At 46.7% G+C, this 19,338-nt stretch overlaps 1 protein-coding gene across 1 annotated transcript in view; it reads right to left on the bottom strand.

Moving 5' to 3' along the window:
• Positions 1–535: 535 nt before the first annotated feature.
• The window catches only part of LOC140389153 (LIM/homeobox protein Lhx9-like), a 61,455-nt gene continuing 42,652 nt past the window's right edge, over positions 536–19,338 (bottom strand). The window contains exons 3-5 of the mRNA XM_072473312.1: positions 5,168–5,532; positions 2,811–3,004; positions 536–823 (exon numbers count right to left, since the gene is read on the bottom strand). Coding sequence (XP_072329413.1) covers positions 536–823; positions 2,811–3,004; positions 5,168–5,532 — 847 coding nt within the window. The remainder of the gene's footprint in view (positions 824–2,810; positions 3,005–5,167; positions 5,533–19,338) is intronic.

The raw sequence follows: 19,338 nt of genomic DNA, 5'->3' as shown, positions 1-19,338 counted from the left end.
TTGGGACGATCCCAAACCGGCCCCAAGATAAATCCGGCCCGTTGTGCGAAGCCTTGCAGGAGGGGCAAAGAGAGAGTCCTTGAAGTGATTGGGAGCCAGGTGCCTCAACAGCCCAACAGGAGAGGAAGCAATTGTTGCCTCATCCCAAACCCTCCATGATCTTATCTTCGCGATGTATGTCAATCTGGAGGGTGGGACTTGCTGCGTGTGGACCATTAATTCCCAAGCAGCAAGTCTCAGTATATTGGGTCCTAACCCCTTCAGTTACAATGTGTTAAATTGAGTACAGCACCGAAACAGGCCATTCAGCCCAACTGGTCATAAGCCTCCTTCCTCACTTTATCTCACTCTACCTCCATATCCTTCTATTCCTTTCTCCCTCACATGCTAATCTAGCTTTTCCCTTTCAAATGTGTCAATACATATTCCCAAAAATAGCCTCTCCCGAGAGCCGCTTCCCAGTACAGCTGTGCCGAGATCCCACGGGAAGTGTTTTTTTTTTGGTGGGGGTCACCGTGTCCTTGGAAAATCACCCTTAGCACAAGTTGGAGCGGTCGATTGTCTGGAGTGAGTCAGGAGGCTCCATGGGGTCGAAGTTCAGAAAGATGGGAGCCATGGTAGGCCTGGTCGGCTGGGGGCAGGGTGAAGTGCCACTGGGAGTGGAGAAGAGGGGACTGGGGGGCCCCAGGGCTCCGGTGTTTTGCTGGGCCGCCACCGACGGGGAGTGAGGCAGCTCGTGCGGGTCTGACACAGTGTCGCTGTCCGTATTCTCCTCCTGCAGGAGGCTTTTCCGCAGCTTAGCCCGAGCATTCTGAAACCAAACCTACAAACAGTTAAAAGGGGACAAATAAACATCTACCCATCGGGCAGGAACAACCCATTTCACAGCCCCTTCCCTCGCCCCAATCCACCCTCGCAGCCCCTTCCCTCGCCCCGCACATCCACCCTCGCAGCCCCTTCCCTCGCCCCAATCCACCCTCGCAGCCCCTTCCCTCGCCCCAATCCACCCTCGCAGCCCCTTCCCTCGCCCCAATCCACCCTCGCAGCCCCTTCCCTCGCCCCGCACATCCACCCTTCCCCACCTCTGCTCATCCCGTGCCCTCGCCCCGCCTCTGCCCCTCCTTGGCACCCAGACTGCTCCTCGCCTGCCATACATATGCCCCGCTGCTCGCCATGCTCCTCCCCTGCCACTCAGCCTGCCCTTCCACTGCCCGTTCCCCATCCCCACCCCTGCACCATCTGCCCTGCCTCTGCATCTCCCCTGCCCGTGCTCCTCCCCTGCCCGTGCTCCTCCCCTGCCCCTGCCCCTCCCCCTCCCCCTGCCACTGCCCCTCCCCCTCCCCCTGCCCGTGCTCCTCCCTCTCCCAGCCCTTTCACCTGCCCGGTAATGAGGTAATCCTGAATGAAGTGATTTCTCCTCATCGCAGTCCTAAATGATCGACCCTTGTCCTGACAGGCGCCCTGGTGTTTCCTGCTCCCCGGCCAGGAGGGAACAATCTCTCCGTATCCACCCCTGGTGTTTCCTAGTCCCCGGCCAGGAGGGAACAGTCTCTCCGTATCCACCCCTGGTGTTTCCTGCTCCCCGGCCAGGAGGGAACAATCTCTCCGTATCCACTTCAGACTGTTGTACATTTCAATGAGATTGTCTCTCGTTTTTCTAAACTCCAGAGAATTCCAACCCAATTGAGCCAGCCACACATCATCGGGAAAAAAACCTCCTCCCAGGGACCAATCTACTGAACATGCCCTGCACCATTTCCAACACAAATATCCTTTCTTAAATGTGGAGATCAAAACTGCCCACAGGATTCCAGATATGGGGCAGGATTGTCCGCAATCGGCGCGATGTCCACCGACCGGCGGCAAATACGGCGCAAATCAGTCCGTCATCGCGCCGCCCCAAAGGTGCGGAATTCTCCGCAGCTTGAGGGGCCGAGCCCTCACCTTGAGGGGCTAGGCCCGAGCCAGACTGATTTCCGCCCCGCCAGCTGGCGCGGAAATGACTTCGCCGGGCAACGAATGCGCGGGAGCGTCAGCGGCCGCTCACGGCATCCCCGCGCATGCGCAGTGGAGGGGGTCTCTTCCACCTCCGCCATAGTGAAGACCATGGCGAAGACGGAAGGAAAAGAGTGCCCCCACGGCACAGGCCCGCCCGCGGATCGCTGGGCCCCGATCGCGGGCCAGGCCACCGTGGGGGCACCCCCCGGGGCCAAATCGCCCCACGCCCCCCCCAGGACCCCGGAGCCCGCCCGCGCCGCCTTGTCCCGCCATTCGAAAGGTGGTTCAATCCACGCCGGCTGGCGTGGGTTGACAGGGGCGGGACTTCGGCCCATCGTGGACCGGAGAATCACCAGGGGTGGGCCCGCCGACCGGCGCGATTTCCGCCGACTGGCGCGGCACAATTCCCGCCCCCGCCGAATCTCCGGTGGCGGAGAATTTGGGACACGGCGGGGGCGGGATTCACGCCGGCTCCCGGCGATTCTCCGACCCGGTGGAGGGTCGGAGAATCGCGCCCATGGTCTCACGCAAACTGTACAATTGTGATAAGACTACTTTAGCTTGGACGAAGAGTCGTACGGACTTTTCTCTCTCCACAGATACAGCCAGACCTGCGGAGGTTTTCCAGTATTTTCCGCTCCCGATTCCAGCATCTGCAGTATTTTGCCTTGACTACTTTACCCCTGTACTCCAATCTCGTTTCAATAGAGACCCTAACGTTGCTTGCTACATAGTCAAGCTAACTTTCTGCCGTGCGTTAAGTATTGCATTGCCTGGGGGCTGGGTAACCAGAGTTTGTGAGCTGTTCTCACCTGGAGGACTCGTTTGGGAAGGCCAGTCTTCTTGGAGAGCTGCTCCCAGTCCTTCCCGTCCGGGTTGTGTTTGACTGCAAAGTAAGACTCCATGGTGCGCAGTTGGTGGTGCTTGAAGCAGGTACGGATGCGTTTTGCCTTCTGTTGCCCGCAGTACCGAGGCTCCTCCAGATTCTGCTCCACCTCGGGACAGACTGAAACCACAAGATGGAAACAACACCTTACGCAGAATCACAGAACGCACGTGGAGAGGAACAACGGGAGGTAACACAGTCTTGCCAGTCAATGAAAACACTCTGGCTCCTAATCACCTCCTCGATAAATTCAACCAAATTTGTTAGTCATAATCTCCCTTTGACAAAACCATACTGACTATCCTGGATTAATCCTTGACTCCCCAAGTGAGATTCATCCTGTCCCTCAGAAATTCTTCCCATAATTTCCCAACAACTGATGTTAGACTCACTGTCCAGTAATGAACTGTTGTATCCCTACTTGCCTTCTTGAATAATGCTACCAGATTAGCTGTCCTCCAGTCCTCTTCCAACTCTCCTGTGACCAGAAAGGATTGAAAATTTAGCGTCAGAGCCCCTGAAATCTCCTCCCTTGCCTCCCAGAACAGATCTCATCTGGGCCTGGCAGTTTATCCACTTTTAAGCGCATAGAACACCTTCTCCCTCTCAATTCTAATCTGTTCAATTATAGCACAGTCCCCTGTCTTTTCCATACCTATATCAGCCTTCCCCATAGTGAACGCATTTACAAAATATTTATTTAATACCTCACCTATGTCTTTTGGCTCCACACGTAGATTGCCGCTTTTGCCTCTAACAGGCCCAATTTTTTTCCTGGTTACCCTTTTGCCCTTAATATGCTTACAAAATGTCATGGAATTTTCCTTTATTTTGGCCACCAGTGTTTTTCATGTCCTCTTTTTGCTCTCCTAATTTAGCACTTCCTATACCCCTCTAATTTGATTTGCTACAACCGAGTGGATCCCTGGGCTATTTCAGAGGGCAAATGAATGAACTCCCATGGGGTGTGGGCCTAAAGTCACATATATAGACCAGACATACTCACCACTCTGGGAACATGGTTTCTTCTGAATTCCCTATTTACTTTCTTGGTGACTATCTGATATCGATGATCTCTCGTTATGTTCTTCCCCATAAGAGGCAACATTCTCTCGGTGTCCTCTCAATCAAAACCTTTCATTATTTCAAAGATCTCTCTTTGTCACCCCTTGAGAGAAAAGTGACGTGGCCTGTCGATCCTTTCCTGATGTGTATATCCACGTAGTTCTGGTATCATTCTTGTAACCTGTTCTGCACCCTCTCCAGTGTCATTATATCCTTTGAATAATGTATTTTACAATACACACTGCATCCAGTGCTCCGAGGTGTGGTCTAAACAAGGAATAACTTCCCTACTTTACAATTCTATTCCTCCAGCGATAAACCCTTGCTGATCTTGCTGACCTCTGGCGCAGTTTTTAGTTATTCTAATTGTACCGAGTTCCCTTTGATCCTCTAACTCACCAAGACCTGCACCTCCCACGGAACAATTGACCTCCCATTCTTCCTGCCAAAACCGACTGCCTCACATTTATCTGTCTTTAATTACAGCTGCCCATTCAACAAGGTTATTGATGTTCTCCTGAGTTTGTTTCAGATCTCCCCTGTATTGATTAACCCCGCACCCCCACCGCTGCTCCCAACTCCCGCCAATTTGGTGTCATCCGCAAATTGTGCTTTTCATTCCAAAGTCCAAATGGTTGGTGTTAACGGGGAATGTCCGTGGTCCCTGCAGTTATCCTTGAGGAACATCACTTCCCACCTTCTGCCATTCTGAAAAACACCCCTTTGCTCCCACCCTGTCCTTTCTGTCTTGAAGCTAGCTGCCAATCATTCTGCCACTCGTCCCCTGATCCCCAATCGCTGACCCTATGAGTCTATTATGGGGCATCATGTCAAAAGCCTTCTGAAAATCCAGATAGATTACATCCGCTGCGTTATCATTATCTTCTCTCTGTTACCTCCTCTAAACATTCAATACAATCGGTCAAGTAAGAGTATCTCTTTAGTAATCCGTGCTGACTATTCATGATAATATTTCTCATTTCAGATGCCCTGTTCTCTCCATTATTTTTCCGACCATTAATGTGAAGCTGACAGGTCCACAACACCCTGGACACTTTCTGTCCCCTTTCTTAAATATAGGAATGACATTAACTATCTGGCAATAATTGAATACATGCAGTAATGCCTCTCCGGTCCACTTCCCAAGATTCCTTTTAAATATAGTCAATCACAAATATTTACAAGCATGAGGTTAAAAAGGGCATCAGTGAAACAAACCTAGATTCAAGTCATCTTCCTCGGTGTGGAATTTGCTGCCTCTTCTCTTGCGGGCACTGCCCCTCCGCGTGACCCAGTCACTGTCCCCATGGGTCATCGTGACTCCCTCGTCGACCCGGAAGGCCAGCTCCGTCAGGCCGTCCATCAGCCTGGCCTCATCCTCCTCCCGACACAGCAGCTGAAAGTGGGCCTGGCAGTACACCAGGCCCTGCCGCGTGCCGAAGAGGTCGCCCGTCACCAGCGCCTCGCCACAGATGGCGCACGTGAAACAGCTGACGTGGTAAACCTCCTCCTTCGCCCGCATCACCATCTCCGAGGCCGGGATTCCCAGGTGGCAGCGGGAACACTGCTTGACGCAAAACCTCCTGGGTAAAGGGAAAAAGAGCAAAAAGGCACAGCGTGGGTGGTGGCTCAGCCGGTAGGTCTGAGTTGCCGGTTCGAATCCAACTCTAGGAACTCAATTGCCAAATCTAGACTATTGCTCTTGGTGGTGCAATACTGAGGAAGCATAGTTAGACGTGCCGTGTTTCAGATGTGACATTAAACCAAGACCCCTTCAGCCACCTTAGGGCACTAAAACGATTCTACGGCCAATATTTGGAGGAGGTGTAGGAATATTCTACCCAGTCAACATCGCAAAAAAAAGATTATCTGTTCATTATCTCACTACAGTTTGGAGGAACTGACTGTGTGAAAATTGATTACTACATTAAAGAGGACTTCACAAGCTTAAAAGTATTTTTGATCCTAACAGGCATGATATAAATAATGGAAAATCATGGATAGCAGGTGAGGATTTGGCAAAATATATGCAATGAGAACCAGCAAAATTTGCATTAATAGAACAGAGTAACATGATGCAAGGTGTTCCAAGCAGAGAATAGCCAATAGAATAGGACACCGAGACACAGAAAGAGGTAGAGGTGAGATGCATGTTGGGGATTTGGGTGAGTGTTGCATTGAATGTTGGGGATTTCGGGTTAGAGTAGAGTTGAATGTTGGGGATTTGGGGCAGAGTTGAGTTTAGTGTTGGGGATTTGGGGTGGAGTTGAGTTGAATGTTGGGCATTTGGGGTAGAGTTGAGTTTAGTGTTGGGGATCTGGGGCAGAGTTGACTTTAGTATTGGGGATTTGGGGTTAGAGTTGAGTTGAATGTTGGGGATTTGGGGGAGAGTTGAGTTGAATGTTGGGGATTTGGGGTAGAGTTGAGTTTAGTATTGGGGATTTGGGGCAGAGTTGAGTTGAATGTTGGGGATTTGGGGTAGAGTTGAGTTTAGTATTGGGGATTTGGGGTAGAGTTGAGTTGAATGTTGGGGATTTGGGGTAGAGTTGAGTTTAGTGTTGGGGATTTGGGTTAGAGTTGTGTTGTATGTTGGGGATTTGGGGTTAGAGTTGAGATGAATGTTGGAGATTTGGGTTAGAGTTGAGTTGAATGTTGTGGATTTGGGGTAGAGTTGAGTTGAATGTTGGGGATTTGGGGTAGAGTTGAGATGAATGTTGTGGATTTGGGGGAGAGTTGAGTTGAATGTTGGGGATTTGGGGGAGAGTTGAGTTGAATGTTGGGGATTTGGGGTAGAGTTGAGTTGAATGTTGGGGATTTGGGATTAGAGTTGAGTTGAATGTTGGGGATTTGGGGTAGAGTTGAGTTTAGTATTGGGGATTTGGGGTAGAGTTGAGTTGAATGTTGGGGATTTGGGGTAGAGTTGAGTTTAGTATTGGGGATTTGGGGTAGAGTTGAGTTGAATGTTGGGGATTTGGGGTAGAGTTGAGTTTAGTGTTGGGGATTTGGGTTAGAGTTGTGTTGTATGTTGGGGATTTGGGGTTAGAGTTGAGATGAATGTTGGAGATTTGGGTTAGAGTTGAGTTGAATGTTGTGGATTTGGGGTAGAGTTGAGTTGAATGTTGGGGATTTGGGGTAGAGTTGAGATGAATGTTGGGGATTTGGGGGAGAGTTGAGTTGAATGTTGGGGATTTGGGGTAGAGTTGAGTTGAATGTTGGGGATTTGGGGTAGAGTTGTGTTGAATGTTGGGGATTTGGGGATAGAGTTGAGATGAATGTTGGGGTTTAGGGGGAGAGTTGAGTCTAGTGTTGGGCATTTGGGGTAGAGTTGAGTTGAATGTTGGCGATTTGGGGTAGAGTTGAGTTGAATGTTGGGGATTTGGGGGAGAGTTGAGTTGAATGTTGGGGATTTGGGGTTGAGTTCAGTTTATGTTGGGGATTTGGGGTACAGTTGAATTGAATGTTGGGGATTTGGGGTTAGAGTTGAGATGAATGTTGGGGATTTGGGTTAGAGTTGTGTGAATGTTGGGGATTTGGGGTAGAGTTGAGATGAATGTTGGGGATTTGGGTTAGAGTTGTGTTGAATGTTGGGGATTTGGGGTTAGAGTTGAGTTGAATGTGTGGAATCTGGGGTAGAGTTGAGTTCAATGTTAGGGATTTGGGATTAGAGTTGAGTTGAATGTTGGGGATTTGGGGTAGAGTTGAGTTTAGTATTGGGGATTTGGGGTAGAGTTGAGTTGAATGTTGGGGATTTGGGGTAGAGTTGAGTTTAGGATTGGGGATTTGGGGTAGAGTTGAGTTGAATGTTGGGGATTTGGGGTAGAGTTGAGTTTAGTATTGGGGATTTGGGGTAGAGTTGAGTTCAATGTTAGGGATTTGGGGTTAGAGTTGAGTTGAATGTTGGGGATTTGGGGTAGAGTTGAGTTTAGTATTGGGGATTTGGGGTAGAGTTGAGTTGAATGTTGGGGATTTGGGGTAGAGTTGAGTTTAGTATTGGGGATTTGGGGTAGAGTTGAGTTGAATGTTGGGGATTTGGGGTAGAGTTGAGTTTAGTGTTGGGGATTTGGGTTAGAGTTGTGTTGTATGTTGGGGATTTGGGGTTAGAGTTGAGATGAATGTTGGGGATTTGGGTTAGAGTAGAGTTGAATGTTGGGGATTTGGGGTAGAGTTGAGTTTAGTATTGGGGATTTGGGGTAGAGTTGAGTTGAATGTTGGGGATTTGGGGTAGAGTTGAGTTTAGTATTGGGGATTTGGGGTAGAGTTGAGTTGAATGTTGGGGATTTGGGGTAGAGTTGAGTTTAGTGTTGGGGATTTGGGTTAGAGTTGTGTTGTATGTTGGGGATTTGGGGTATAGTTGAATTGAATGTTGGGGATTTGGGGTATCATTGAATTGAATGTTGGGGATTTGGGGTTAGAGTTGAGATGAATGTTGGGGATTTGGGTTAGAGTTGTGTTGAATGTTGGGGATTTGGGGTAGAGTTGAATTGAATGTTGGGGATTTGGGGTAGAGTTGAGATGAATGATGGGGATTTGGGGGAGAGTTGAGTTGAATGTTGGGGATTTGGGGTAGAGTTGAGTTGAATGTTGGGGATTTGGGGTAGAGTTGTGTTGAATGTTGGGGATTTGGGGTTAGAGTTGAGATGAATGTTGGGGATTTGGGGGAGAGTTGAGTCTAGTGTTGGGGATTTGGGGTAGAGTTGAGTTGAATGTTGGGGATTTGGGGTAGAGTTGAGTTGAATGTTGGGGATTTGGGGGAGAGTTGAGTTGAATGTTGGGGATTTGGGGTCGAGTTCAGTTTATGTTGGGGATTTGGGGTACAGTTGAATTGAATGTTGGGGATTTGGGTTAGAGTTGTGTGAATGTTGGGGATTTGGGGTAGAGTTGAGTTGAATGTTGGGGATTTGGGGTTAGAGTTGAGTTGAATGTGTGGAATCTGGGGTAGAGTTGAGTTGAGTGTTGTGGATTTGGGGTAGAGTTGAGTTGAATGTGTGGAATCTGGGGTAGAGTTGTGTTGAGTGTTGTGGATTTGGGGTAGAGTTGAGTTTACTGCTGGCGACTTTGGGTTAGAGTTGAGTTGGGGCAGCACGGTGGCGCAGTGGGTTAGCCCTGTTGCCTCACGGCGCTGAGGTCCCAGGTGCGATCATGGCTCTGGGTCACTGTCCGTCTGGAATTTGCACATTCTCCCCGTCTCTGTGTGGGTTTCACCCACACTACCCAAAGATGTGCAGGTTAGGTGGATTGGCCACACTAAATTGTCCCTTAATTGGAAAAAATGAATTGGGTACTCTAAATGTATATATATTTTAAAGAGTTCAGTTGAATGTTGGGGATTTGGGGTAGAGTTGAGTTGATTTGGGGGATTTGGGGTAGAGTTGAGATGAATGGTGGGGGTTTGGGGTAGAGTTGAGTTGAATGTTGGGGATTTGGGGTAGAGTTGAGTTGATTTTGGGGATTTGGGAGAGAGTTCAGTTGACTGTTTGGGATTTGGGGTAGAGTTGAGTTTAGTATTGGGAATTTGGGGTAGAGTTGAGTTGAATGTGTGGAATTTGCGGTAGAGTTGAGTTTAAAGTTGGGGATTTGGTGTTAGAGTTGAGTAGAATTTTGGGGATTTAGGGTAGAGTTGAGATATGTTGGGGATTTGGGGTAGCGTTGAGTTTAGTGTTGGTGATTTGGGGTAGAATGGAGTTGATTGTTAGGGATTTGGGGTTAGAATTGAGTAGAATGTTGGGGATTTGGGGTTAGAGTTGAGTAGAATGTTGGGGATTTGGGGGAGAGTTGAGTTGAATATTGGGGATTTGAGGTTAGAGCTGAGTTGAATGTTTGTGATTTGGGTTAGAGTTGAGTTGAATGTTGGGGATTTGTAGTAGAGTTGAGTTGAATGTTGGGGATTTCGGGTCCAGTTTCTAGTGTTGGGGATTTGGGGTTGAGTGGAGTTGAATGTTGGGGATTTGAGGTTAGAGATTAGATGAATGTTGGGGATTTGGGGCAGAGTTGAGTTGATTGTTGGGGATTTGGAGTAGAGTTGAGTTTAGTGTTGGGGATTTGGGGTTGGAGTTGAGTTGAATGTTGGGGATTTGGGGAAGAGTTGAGTTGAACATTGGGGATTTGAGGTTAGAGCTGAGTTGAATGTTTGTGATTTGGGTTAGAGTTGAGTTGAATGTTGGGGATTTGTAGTAGAGTTGAGTTGAATGTTGGGGATTTCGGGTCCAGTTTCTAGTGTTGGGGATTTGGGGTTGAGTGGAGTTGAATGTTGGGGATTTGGGGTTGGAGTTGAGTTGAATGTTGGGGATTTGGTGTTCGAGTTGAGTTGAATGTTAGGGATTTGGTGTTCGAGTTGAGTTGAATGTTAGGGATTTGGGGTAGAGTTGTGTTGAATGTTGGGGATTTGGGGTAGAGTTGAGTTGAATGTTGGGGATTTGGGGTAGAGTTGAGTTGAATGTTGGGGATTTGGGGTAGAGTTGAGTTGAATGTTGGGGATTTGGGGGAGAGTTGAGTTGAATGTTGGGAATATTGGGTAGAGTTGCGATGAATGTTGGGGATTTGGGTTAAAGTTGTGTTGAATGTTGGGGATTTGGGGTAGAGTTGAGTTGAATGTTGGGGATTTGGGGTTAGAGTTGAGTTGAATGTGTGGAATCTGGGGTAGGGTTGAGTTCAATGTTGGGGATTTGGGATTAGAGTTGAGTTGAATGTTGGGGATTTGGGGTAGAGTTGAGTTTAGTATTGGGGATTTGGGGTAGAGTTGAGTTGAATGTTGGGGATTTGGGGTAGAGTTGAGTTTAGTGTTGGGGATTTGGGTTAGAGTTGTGTTGTATGTTGGGGATTTGGGGTTAGAGTTGAGATGAATGTTGGGGATTTGGGTTAGAGTAGAGTTGAATGTTGGGGATTTGGGGTAGAGTTGAGTTTAGTATTGGGGATTTGGGGTTGAGTTGAATGTTGGGGATTTGGGGTAGAGTTGAGTTTAGTATTGGGGATTTGGGGTATTTGTGGTAGAGTTGAGTTTAGTGTTGGGGATTTGGGTTAGAGTTGTGTTGTATGTTGGGGATTTGGGGTATAGTTGAATTGAATGTTGGGGATTTGGGGTATCGTTGAATTGAATGTTGGGGATTTGGGGTTAGAGTTGAGATGAATGTTGGGGATTTGGGTTAGAGTTGTGTTGAATGTTGGGGATTTGGGGTAGAGTTGAGTTGAATGTTGGGGATTTGGGGTAGAGTTGAGATGAATGTTGGGGATTTGGGGGAGAGTTGAGTTGAATGTTGGGGATTTGGGGTAGAGTTGAGTTGAATGTTGGGGATTTGGGGTAGAGTTGTGTTGAATGTTGGGGATTTGGGGTTAGAGTTGAGATGAATGTTGGGGATTTGGGGGAGAGTTGAGTCTAGTGTTGGGGATTTGGGGTAGAGTTGAGTTGAATGTTGGGGATTTGCGGTAGAGTTGAGTTGAATGTTGGGGATTTGGGGGAGAGTTGAGTTGAATGTTGGGGATTTGGGGTCGAGTTCAGTTTATGTTGGGGATTTGGGGTACAGTTGAATTGAATGTTGGGGATTTGGGTTAGAGTTGTGTGAATGTTGGGGATTTGGGGTAGAGTTGAGTTGAATGTTGGGGATTTGGGGTTAGAGTTGAGTTGAATGTGTGGAATCTGGGGTAGAGTTGAGTTGAGTGTTGTGGATTTGGGGTAGAGTTGAGTTGAATGTGTGGAATCTGGGGTAGAGTTGTGTTGAGTGTTGTGGATTTGGGGTAGAGTTGCGTTTACTGCTGGCGACTTTGGGTTAGAGTTGAGTTGGGGCAGCACGGTGGCGCAGTGGGTTAGCCCTGTTGCCTCACGGCGCTGAGGTCCCAGGTGCGATCCTGGCTCTGGGTCACTGTCCGTCTGGAGTTTGCACATTCTCCCCGTCTCTGTGTGGGTTTCACCCACACTGCCCAAAGATGTACAGGTTAGGTGGATTGGCCACACTAAATTGTCCCTTAATTGGAAAAAATGAATTGGGTACTCTAAATGTATATATATTTTAAAGAGTTCAGTTGAATGTTGGGGATTTGGGGTAGAGTTGAGTTGATTTGGGGGATTTGGGGTAGCGTTGAGATGAATGTTGGGGATTTGGGGTAGAGATGAGTTGATTTTGGGGATTTGGGGTTAGAATTGAGTTGATGTTGGGGATTTGGGGGAGAGTTGAGATGAATGGTTGGGGTTTGGCGTAGAGTTGAGTTGAATGTTGGGGATTTGGGGTAGAGTTGAGTTGATTTTGGGGATTTGGGTGAGAGTTCAGTTGACTGTTTGGGATTTGGGGTAGAGTTGAGTTTAGTATTGGGAATTTGGGGTAGAGTTGAGTTGAATGTGTGGAATTTGCGGTAGAGTTGAGTTTAAAGTTGGGGATTTGGTGTTAGAGTTGAGTAGAATTTTGGGGATTTAGGGTAGAGTTGAGATATGTTGGGGATTTGGGGTAGCGTTGAGTTTAGTGTTGGTGATTTGGGGTAGAATGGAGTTGATTGTTAGGGATTTGGGGTTAGAATTGAGTAGAATGTTGGGGATTTGGGGTTAGAGTTGAGTAGAATGTTGGGGATTTGGGGGAGAGTTGAGTTGAATATTGGGGATTTGAGGTTAGGGCTGAGTTGAATGTTTGTGATTTGGGTTAGAGTTGAGTTGAATGTTGGGGATTTGGGGTCGAGTTCAGTTTATGTTGGGGATTTGGGGTACAGTTGAATTGAATGTTGGGGATTTGGGTTAGAGTTGTGTGAATGTTGGGGATTTGGGGTAGAGTTGAGTTGAATGTTGGGGATTTGGGGTTAGAGTTGAGTTGAATGTGTGGAATCTGGGGTAGAGTTGAGTTGAGTGTTGTGGATTTGGGGTAGAGTTGAGTTGAATGTGTGGAATCTGGGGTAGAGTTGTGTTGAGTGTTGTGGATTTGGGGTAGAGTTGCGTTTACTGCTGGCGACTTTGGGTTAGAGTTGAGTTGGGGCAGCACGGTGGCGCAGTGGGTTAGCCCTGTTGCCTCACGGCGCTGAGGTCCCAGGTGCGATCCTGGCTCTGGGTCACTGTCCGTCTGGAGTTTGCACATTCTCCTCGTCTCTGTGTGGGTTTCACCCACACTGCCCAAAGATGTACAGGTTAGGTGGATTGGCCACACTAAATTGTCCCTTAATTGGAAAAAATGAATTGGGTACTCTAAATGTATATATATTTTAAAGAGTTCAGTTGAATGTTGGGGATTTGGGGTAGAGTTGAGTTGATTTGGGGGATTTGGGGTAGCGTTGAGATGAATGTTGGGGATTTGGGGTAGAGATGAGTTGATTTTGGGGATTTGGGGTTAGAATTGAGTTGATGTTGGGGATTTGGGGGAGAGTTGAGATGAATGGTGGGGGTTTGGGGTAGAGTTGAGTTGAATGTTGGGGATTTGGGGTAGAGTTGAGTTGATTTTGGGGATTTGGGTGAGAGTTCAGTTGACTGTTTGGGATTTGGGGTAGAGTTGAGTTTAGTATTGGGAATTTGGGGTAGAGTTGAGTTGAATGTGTGGAATTTGCGGTAGAGTTGAGTTTAAAGTTGGGGATTTGGTGTTAGAGTTGAGTAGAATTTTGGGGATTTAGGGTAGAGTTGAGATATGTTGGGGATTTGGGGTAGCGTTGAGTTTAGTGTTGGTGATTTGGGGTAGAATGGAGTTGATTGTTAGGGATTTGGGGTTAGAATTGAGTAGAATGTTGGGGATTTGGGGTTAGAGTTGAGTAGAATGTTGGGGATTTGGGGGAGAGTTGAGTTGAATATTGGGGATTTGAGGTTAGGGCTGAGTTGAATGTTTGTGATTTGGGTTAGAGTTGAGTTTAATGTTGGGGATTTGTAGTAGAGTTGAGTTGAATGTTGGGGATTTCGGGTCCAGTTTCTAGTGTTGGGGATTTGGGGTTGAGTGGAGTTGAATGTTGGGGATTTGAGGTTAGAGATTAGATGAATGTTGGGGATTTGGGGTAGAGTTGAGTTGATTGTTGGGGATTTGGAGTAGAGTTGAGTTTAGTGTTGGGGATTTGGGGTTGGAGTTGAGTTGAATGTTGGGGATTTGGTGTTCGAGTTGAGTTGAACATTGGGGATTTGAGGTTAGAGCTGAGTTGAATGTTTGTGATTTGGGTTAGAGTTGAGTTGAATGTTGGGGATTTGTAGTAGAGTTGAGTTGAATGTTGGGGATTTTGGGTCCAGTTTCTAGTGTTGGGGATTTGGGGTTGAGTGGAGTTGAATGTTGGGGATTTGAGGTTAGAGATTAGATGAATGTTGGGGATTTGGGGTAGAGTTGAGTTGATTGTTGGGGATTTGGAGTAGAGTTGAGTTGAATGTTGGGGATTTGGGGTTGGAGTTGAGTTGAATGTTGGGGATTTGGTGTTCGAGTTGAGTTGAATGTTAGGGATTTGGTGTTAGAGTTGAGTTGAATGCTAGGGATTTGGGGTAGAGTTGTGTTGAATGTTGGGGATTTGGGGTCGAGTTGAGTTGAATGTTGGGGATTTGGGGTTGAGTTGGGTTTAGTGTTGGGGATTTGGGGTAGAGTTGAGTTGAATGTTGGGGATTTGGGGTTAGGGTTGAGATGAATGTTGGGCATTTGGGGGAGAGTTGAGTCTAGTGTTGGGGATTTGGGGTAGAGTTGAGTTGAATGTTGGGGATTTGGGGTAGAGTTGAGTTGAATGTTGGGGATTTGGGGGAGAGTTGAGTTGAATGTTGGGAATTTGTGGTAGAGTTGAGATGAATGTTGGGGATTTGGGTTAAAGTTGTGTTGAATGTTGGGGATTTGGGGTAGAGTTGAGTTGAATGTTGGGGATTTGGGGTTAGAGTTGAGTTGAATGTGTGGAATCTGGGGTAGGGTTGAGTTCAATGTTGGGGATTTGGGATTAGAGTTGAGTTGAATGTTGGGGATTTGGGGTAGAGTTGAGTTTAGTATTGGGGATTTGGGGTGGAGTTGAGTTGAATGTTGGGGATTTGGGGTAGCGTTGAGTTTAGTGTTGGGGATTTGGGTTAGAGTTGTGTTGTATGTTGGGGATTTGGGGTTAGAGTTGAGATGAATGTTGGGGATTTGGGTTAGAGTTGAGTTGAATGTTGGGGATTTGGGGTTAGAGTTGAGTTGAATGTGTGGAATCTGGGGTAGAGTTGAGTTCAATGTTGGGGATTTGGGATTAGAGTTGAGTTGAATGTTGGGGATTTGGGGTAGAGTTGAGTTGAATGTTGGGGATTTGGGGTTAGAGTTGAGTTGAATGTGTGGAATCTGGGGTAGAGTTGAGTTCAATGTTGGGGATTTGGGATTAGAGTTGAGTTGAATGTTTGGGATTTGGGGTTGAGTTGAGTTTAGTATTGGGGTTTTAGGGTAGAGTTGAGTTGAATGTTGGGGATTTGGGGTAGAGTTGAGTTTAGTATTGGGGATTTGGGGTAGAGTTGAGTTGAATGTTGGGGATTTGGGGTAGAGTTGAGTTTAGTATTGGGGATTTGGGTTAGAGTTGTGTTGTATGTTGGGGATTTGGGGTTAGAGTTGAGATGAATGTTGGGGATTTGGGTTAGAGTTGAGTTGAATGTTGGGGATTTGGGGTATAGTTGAATTGAATGTTGGGGATTTGGGGTACAGTTGAATTGAATGTTGGGGATTTGGGGTTAGAGATGAGTTGAATGTTGGGGTTTGGGGTAGAGTTGATTTGAATGTTGGGGCTTTGGGGTTAGAATTGAGTTGATTTTGGGGATTTGGGGTAGGGTTGAGATGAATGTTGGGGATTTGGGGTAGAGTCGAGTTGACTTTGGGGATTTGGGGTAGAGGAGTTGAATGTTGGGGATTTGGGGTAGAGTTGATTTAAATGTTGGGGCTTTGAGGTTAGAATTGAGTTGATTTTGGGGATTTGGGGTAGAGTTGAGATGAATGTTGGGGATTTGGGGTAGAGTTGAGTTGAATGTTGGGGATTTGGGGTAGAGCTGAGTTGATTTTGGGGATTTGGGTGAGAGCCCAGTTGACTGTTGGGGATTTGGGGTAGAGTTGAGTTTAGTATTGGGAATTTGGGGAAGAGTTGAGTTGAATGTGTGGAATTTGCGGTAGAGTTGAGTTGAAAGTTGGGGATTTAGGGTAGAGTTGAGATGTGTTGGGGATTTGGGGTAGCGTTGAGTTTAGTGTTGGTGATTTGGGGTAGAATGGAGTTGATTGTTGGGGATTTGGGGTTAGAGCTGAGTAGAATGTTGGGGATTTGGGGGAGAGTTGAGTTGAATATTGGGGATTTGAGGTTAGAGCTGAGTTGAATGTTTGTGATTTGGGTTACAGTTGAGATGTGTTGGGGATTTGGGGTAGCGTTGAGTTTAGTGTTGGTGATTTGGGGTAGAATGGAGTTGAATGTTTGGGATTTGGGGTTAGAGATGAGATGAATGTTGGGGATTTGGGGTAGAGTTGAGATGAATGTGTGGAATTTGCGGTAGAGTTGAGTTGAAAGTTGGGGATTTAGGGTAGAGTTGAGATGTGTTGGGGATTTGCAGTAGAATTGAGTTGAATGTTGGGGATTTAAGGTAGAATTGAGTTGAATGTTGTGGATTTGGGGTAGAGTTGAGTTGAATGTTGGGGATTTGGGGTATGGTTGAATTGAATGTTGGGGATTTGGGGTATAGTTGAATTGAATGTTGGGGATTTGGGGTTAGAGTTGAGATGAATGTTGGGGATTTGGGTTAGAGTTGTGTTGAATGTTGTGGATTTGGGGTAGAGTTGAGTTGAATGTTGGGGATTTGGGGTAGAGTTGAGATGAATGTTGGGGATTTGGGGGAGAGTTGAGTTGAATGTTGGGGATTTGGGGTAGAGTTGAGTTGAATGTTGGGGATTTGGGGTAGAGTTGTGTTGAATGTTGGGGATTTGGGGTTAGAGTTGAGATGAATGTTGGGGATTTGGGAGAGAGTTGAGTCTAGTGTTGGGGATTTGGGGTAGAGTTGAGTTGAATGTTGGGGATTTGGGGCAGAGTTGAGTTGAATGTTGGGGATTTGGGGTCGAGTTCAGTTTATGTTGGGGATTTGGGGTACAGTTGAATTGAATGTTGGGGATTTGGGTAAGAGTTGTGTGAATGTTGGGGATTTGGGGTAGAGTTGAGTTGAATGTTGGGGATTTGGGGTTAGAGTTGAGTTGAATGTGTGGAATCTGGGGTAGCGTTGAGTTGAGTGTTGTGGATTTGGGGTAGAGTTGAGTTGAATGTGTGGAATCTGGGGTAGAGTTGAGTTGAGTGTTGGGGATTTGGGGTAGCGTTGAGTTTAGTGTTGGTGATTTGGGGTAGAATGGAGTTGATTGTTGGGGATTTGGGGTTAGAGCTGAGTAGAATGTTGGGGATTAGGGGGAGAGTTGAGTTGAATATTGGGGATTTGAGGTTAGAGCTGAGTTGAATGTTTGTGATTTGGGTTAGAGTTGAGATGTGTTGGGGATTTGGGGTAGCGTTGAGTTTAGTGTTGGGGATTTGGGGTAGAGTCGAGTTGACTTTGGGGATTTGGGGTAGAGGAGTTGAATGTTGGGGATTTGGGGTAGAGTTGATTTAAATGTTGGGGCTTTGAGGTTAGAATTGAGTTGATTTTGGGGATTTGGGGTAGAGTTGAGATGAATGTTGGGGATTTGGGGTAGAGTTGAGTTGAATGTTGGGGATTTGGGGTAGAGTTGAGTTGATTTTGGGGATTTGGGTGAGAGCCCAGTTGACTGTTGGGGATTTGGGGTAGAGTTGAGTTTAGTATTGGGAATTTGGGGAAGAGTTGAGTTGAATGTGTGGAATTTGCGGTAGAGTTGAGTTGAAAGTTGGGGATTTAGGGTAGAGTTGAGATGTGTTGGGGATTTGGGGTAGCGTTGAGTTTAGTGTTGGTGATTTGGGGTAGAATGGAGTTGATTGTTGGGGATTTGGGGTTAGAGCTGAGTAGAATGCTGGGGATTTGGGGGAGAGTTGAGATGTGTTGGGGATTTGGGGTAGCGTTGAGTTTAGTGTTGGTGATTTGGGGTAGAATGGAGTTGAATGTTTGGGATTTGGGGTTAGAGATGAGATGAATGTTGGGGATTTGGGGTAGAGTTGAGTTGAATGTGTGGAATTTGCGGTAGAGTTGAGTTGAAAGTTGGGGATTTAGGGTAGAGTTGAGATGTGTTGGGGATTTGCAGTAGAATTGAGTTGAATGTTGGGGATTTAAGGTAGAATTGAGTTGAATGTTGGGGATTTGGGTTGGAGTTGAGTTCAATGTTGGGGATTTGGGGTATAGTTGAATTGAATGTTGGGGATTTGGGGTATAGTTGAATTGAATGTTGGGGATTTGGGGTTAGAGTTGAGATGAATGTTGAGGATTTGGGTTAGAGTTGTGTTGAATGTTGTGGATTTGGGGTAGAGTTGAGTTGAATGTTGGGGATTTGGGGTAGAGTTGAGATGAATGTTGGGGATTTGGGGGAGAGTTGAGTTGATTGTTGGGGATTTGGGGTAGAGTTGAGTTGAATGTTGGGGATTTGGGGTAGAGTTGTGTTGAATGTTGGGGATTTGGGGTTAGAGTTGAGATGAATGTTGGGGATTTGGGAGAGAGTTGAGTCTAGTGTTGGGGATTTGGGGTAGAGTTGAGTTGAATGTTGGGGATTTGGGGCAGAGTTGAGTTGAATGTTGGGGATTTGGGGTCGAGTTCAGTTTATGTTGGGGATTTGGGGTACAGTTGAATTGAATGTTGGGGATTTGGGTAAGAGTTGTGTGAATGTTGGGGATTTGGGGTAGAGTTGAGTTGAATGTTGGGGATTTGGGGTTAGAGTTGAGTTGAATGTGTGGAATCTGGGGTAGCGTTGAGTTGAGTGTTGTGGATTTGGGGTAGAGTTGAGTTGAATGTGTGGAATCTGGGGTAGAGTTGAGTTGAGTGTTGGGGATTTGGGGTAGCGTTGAGTTTAGTGTTGGTGATTTGGGGTAGAATGGAGTTGATTGTTGGGGATTTGGGGTTAGAGCTGAGTACAATGTTGGGGATTTGGGGGAGAGTTGAGTTGAATATTGGGGATTTGAGGTTAGAGCTGAGTTGAATGTTTGTGATTTGGGTTAGAGTTGAGATGTGTTGGGGATTTGGGGTAGCGTTGAGTTTAGTGTTGGTGATTTGGGGTAGAATGGAGTTAAATGTTTGGGATTTGGGGTTAGAGATGAGATGAATGTTGGGGATTTGGGGTAGAGTTGAGTTGAATGTGTGGAATTTGCGGTAGAGTTGAGTTGAAAGTTGGGGATTTAGGGTAGAGTTGAGATGTGTTGGGGATTTGCAGTAGAATTGAGTTGAATGTTGGGGATTTAAGGTAGAATTGAGTTGAATGTTGTGGATTTGGGGTAGAGTTGAGTTGAATGTTGGGGATTTGGGGTAGAGTTGAGTTGAATGTTGGGGATTTGGGGTATGGTTGAATTGAATGTTGGGGATTTGGGGTATAGTTGAATTGAATGTT

Source organism: Scyliorhinus torazame, chromosome 14 (genome assembly GCF_047496885.1).
Source record: "Scyliorhinus torazame isolate Kashiwa2021f chromosome 14, sScyTor2.1, whole genome shotgun sequence".
In the NCBI taxonomy this organism is placed as follows: domain Eukaryota; kingdom Metazoa; phylum Chordata; class Chondrichthyes; order Carcharhiniformes; family Scyliorhinidae; genus Scyliorhinus; species Scyliorhinus torazame.
This window is presented reverse-complemented; position numbering and strand designations above follow the sequence as displayed.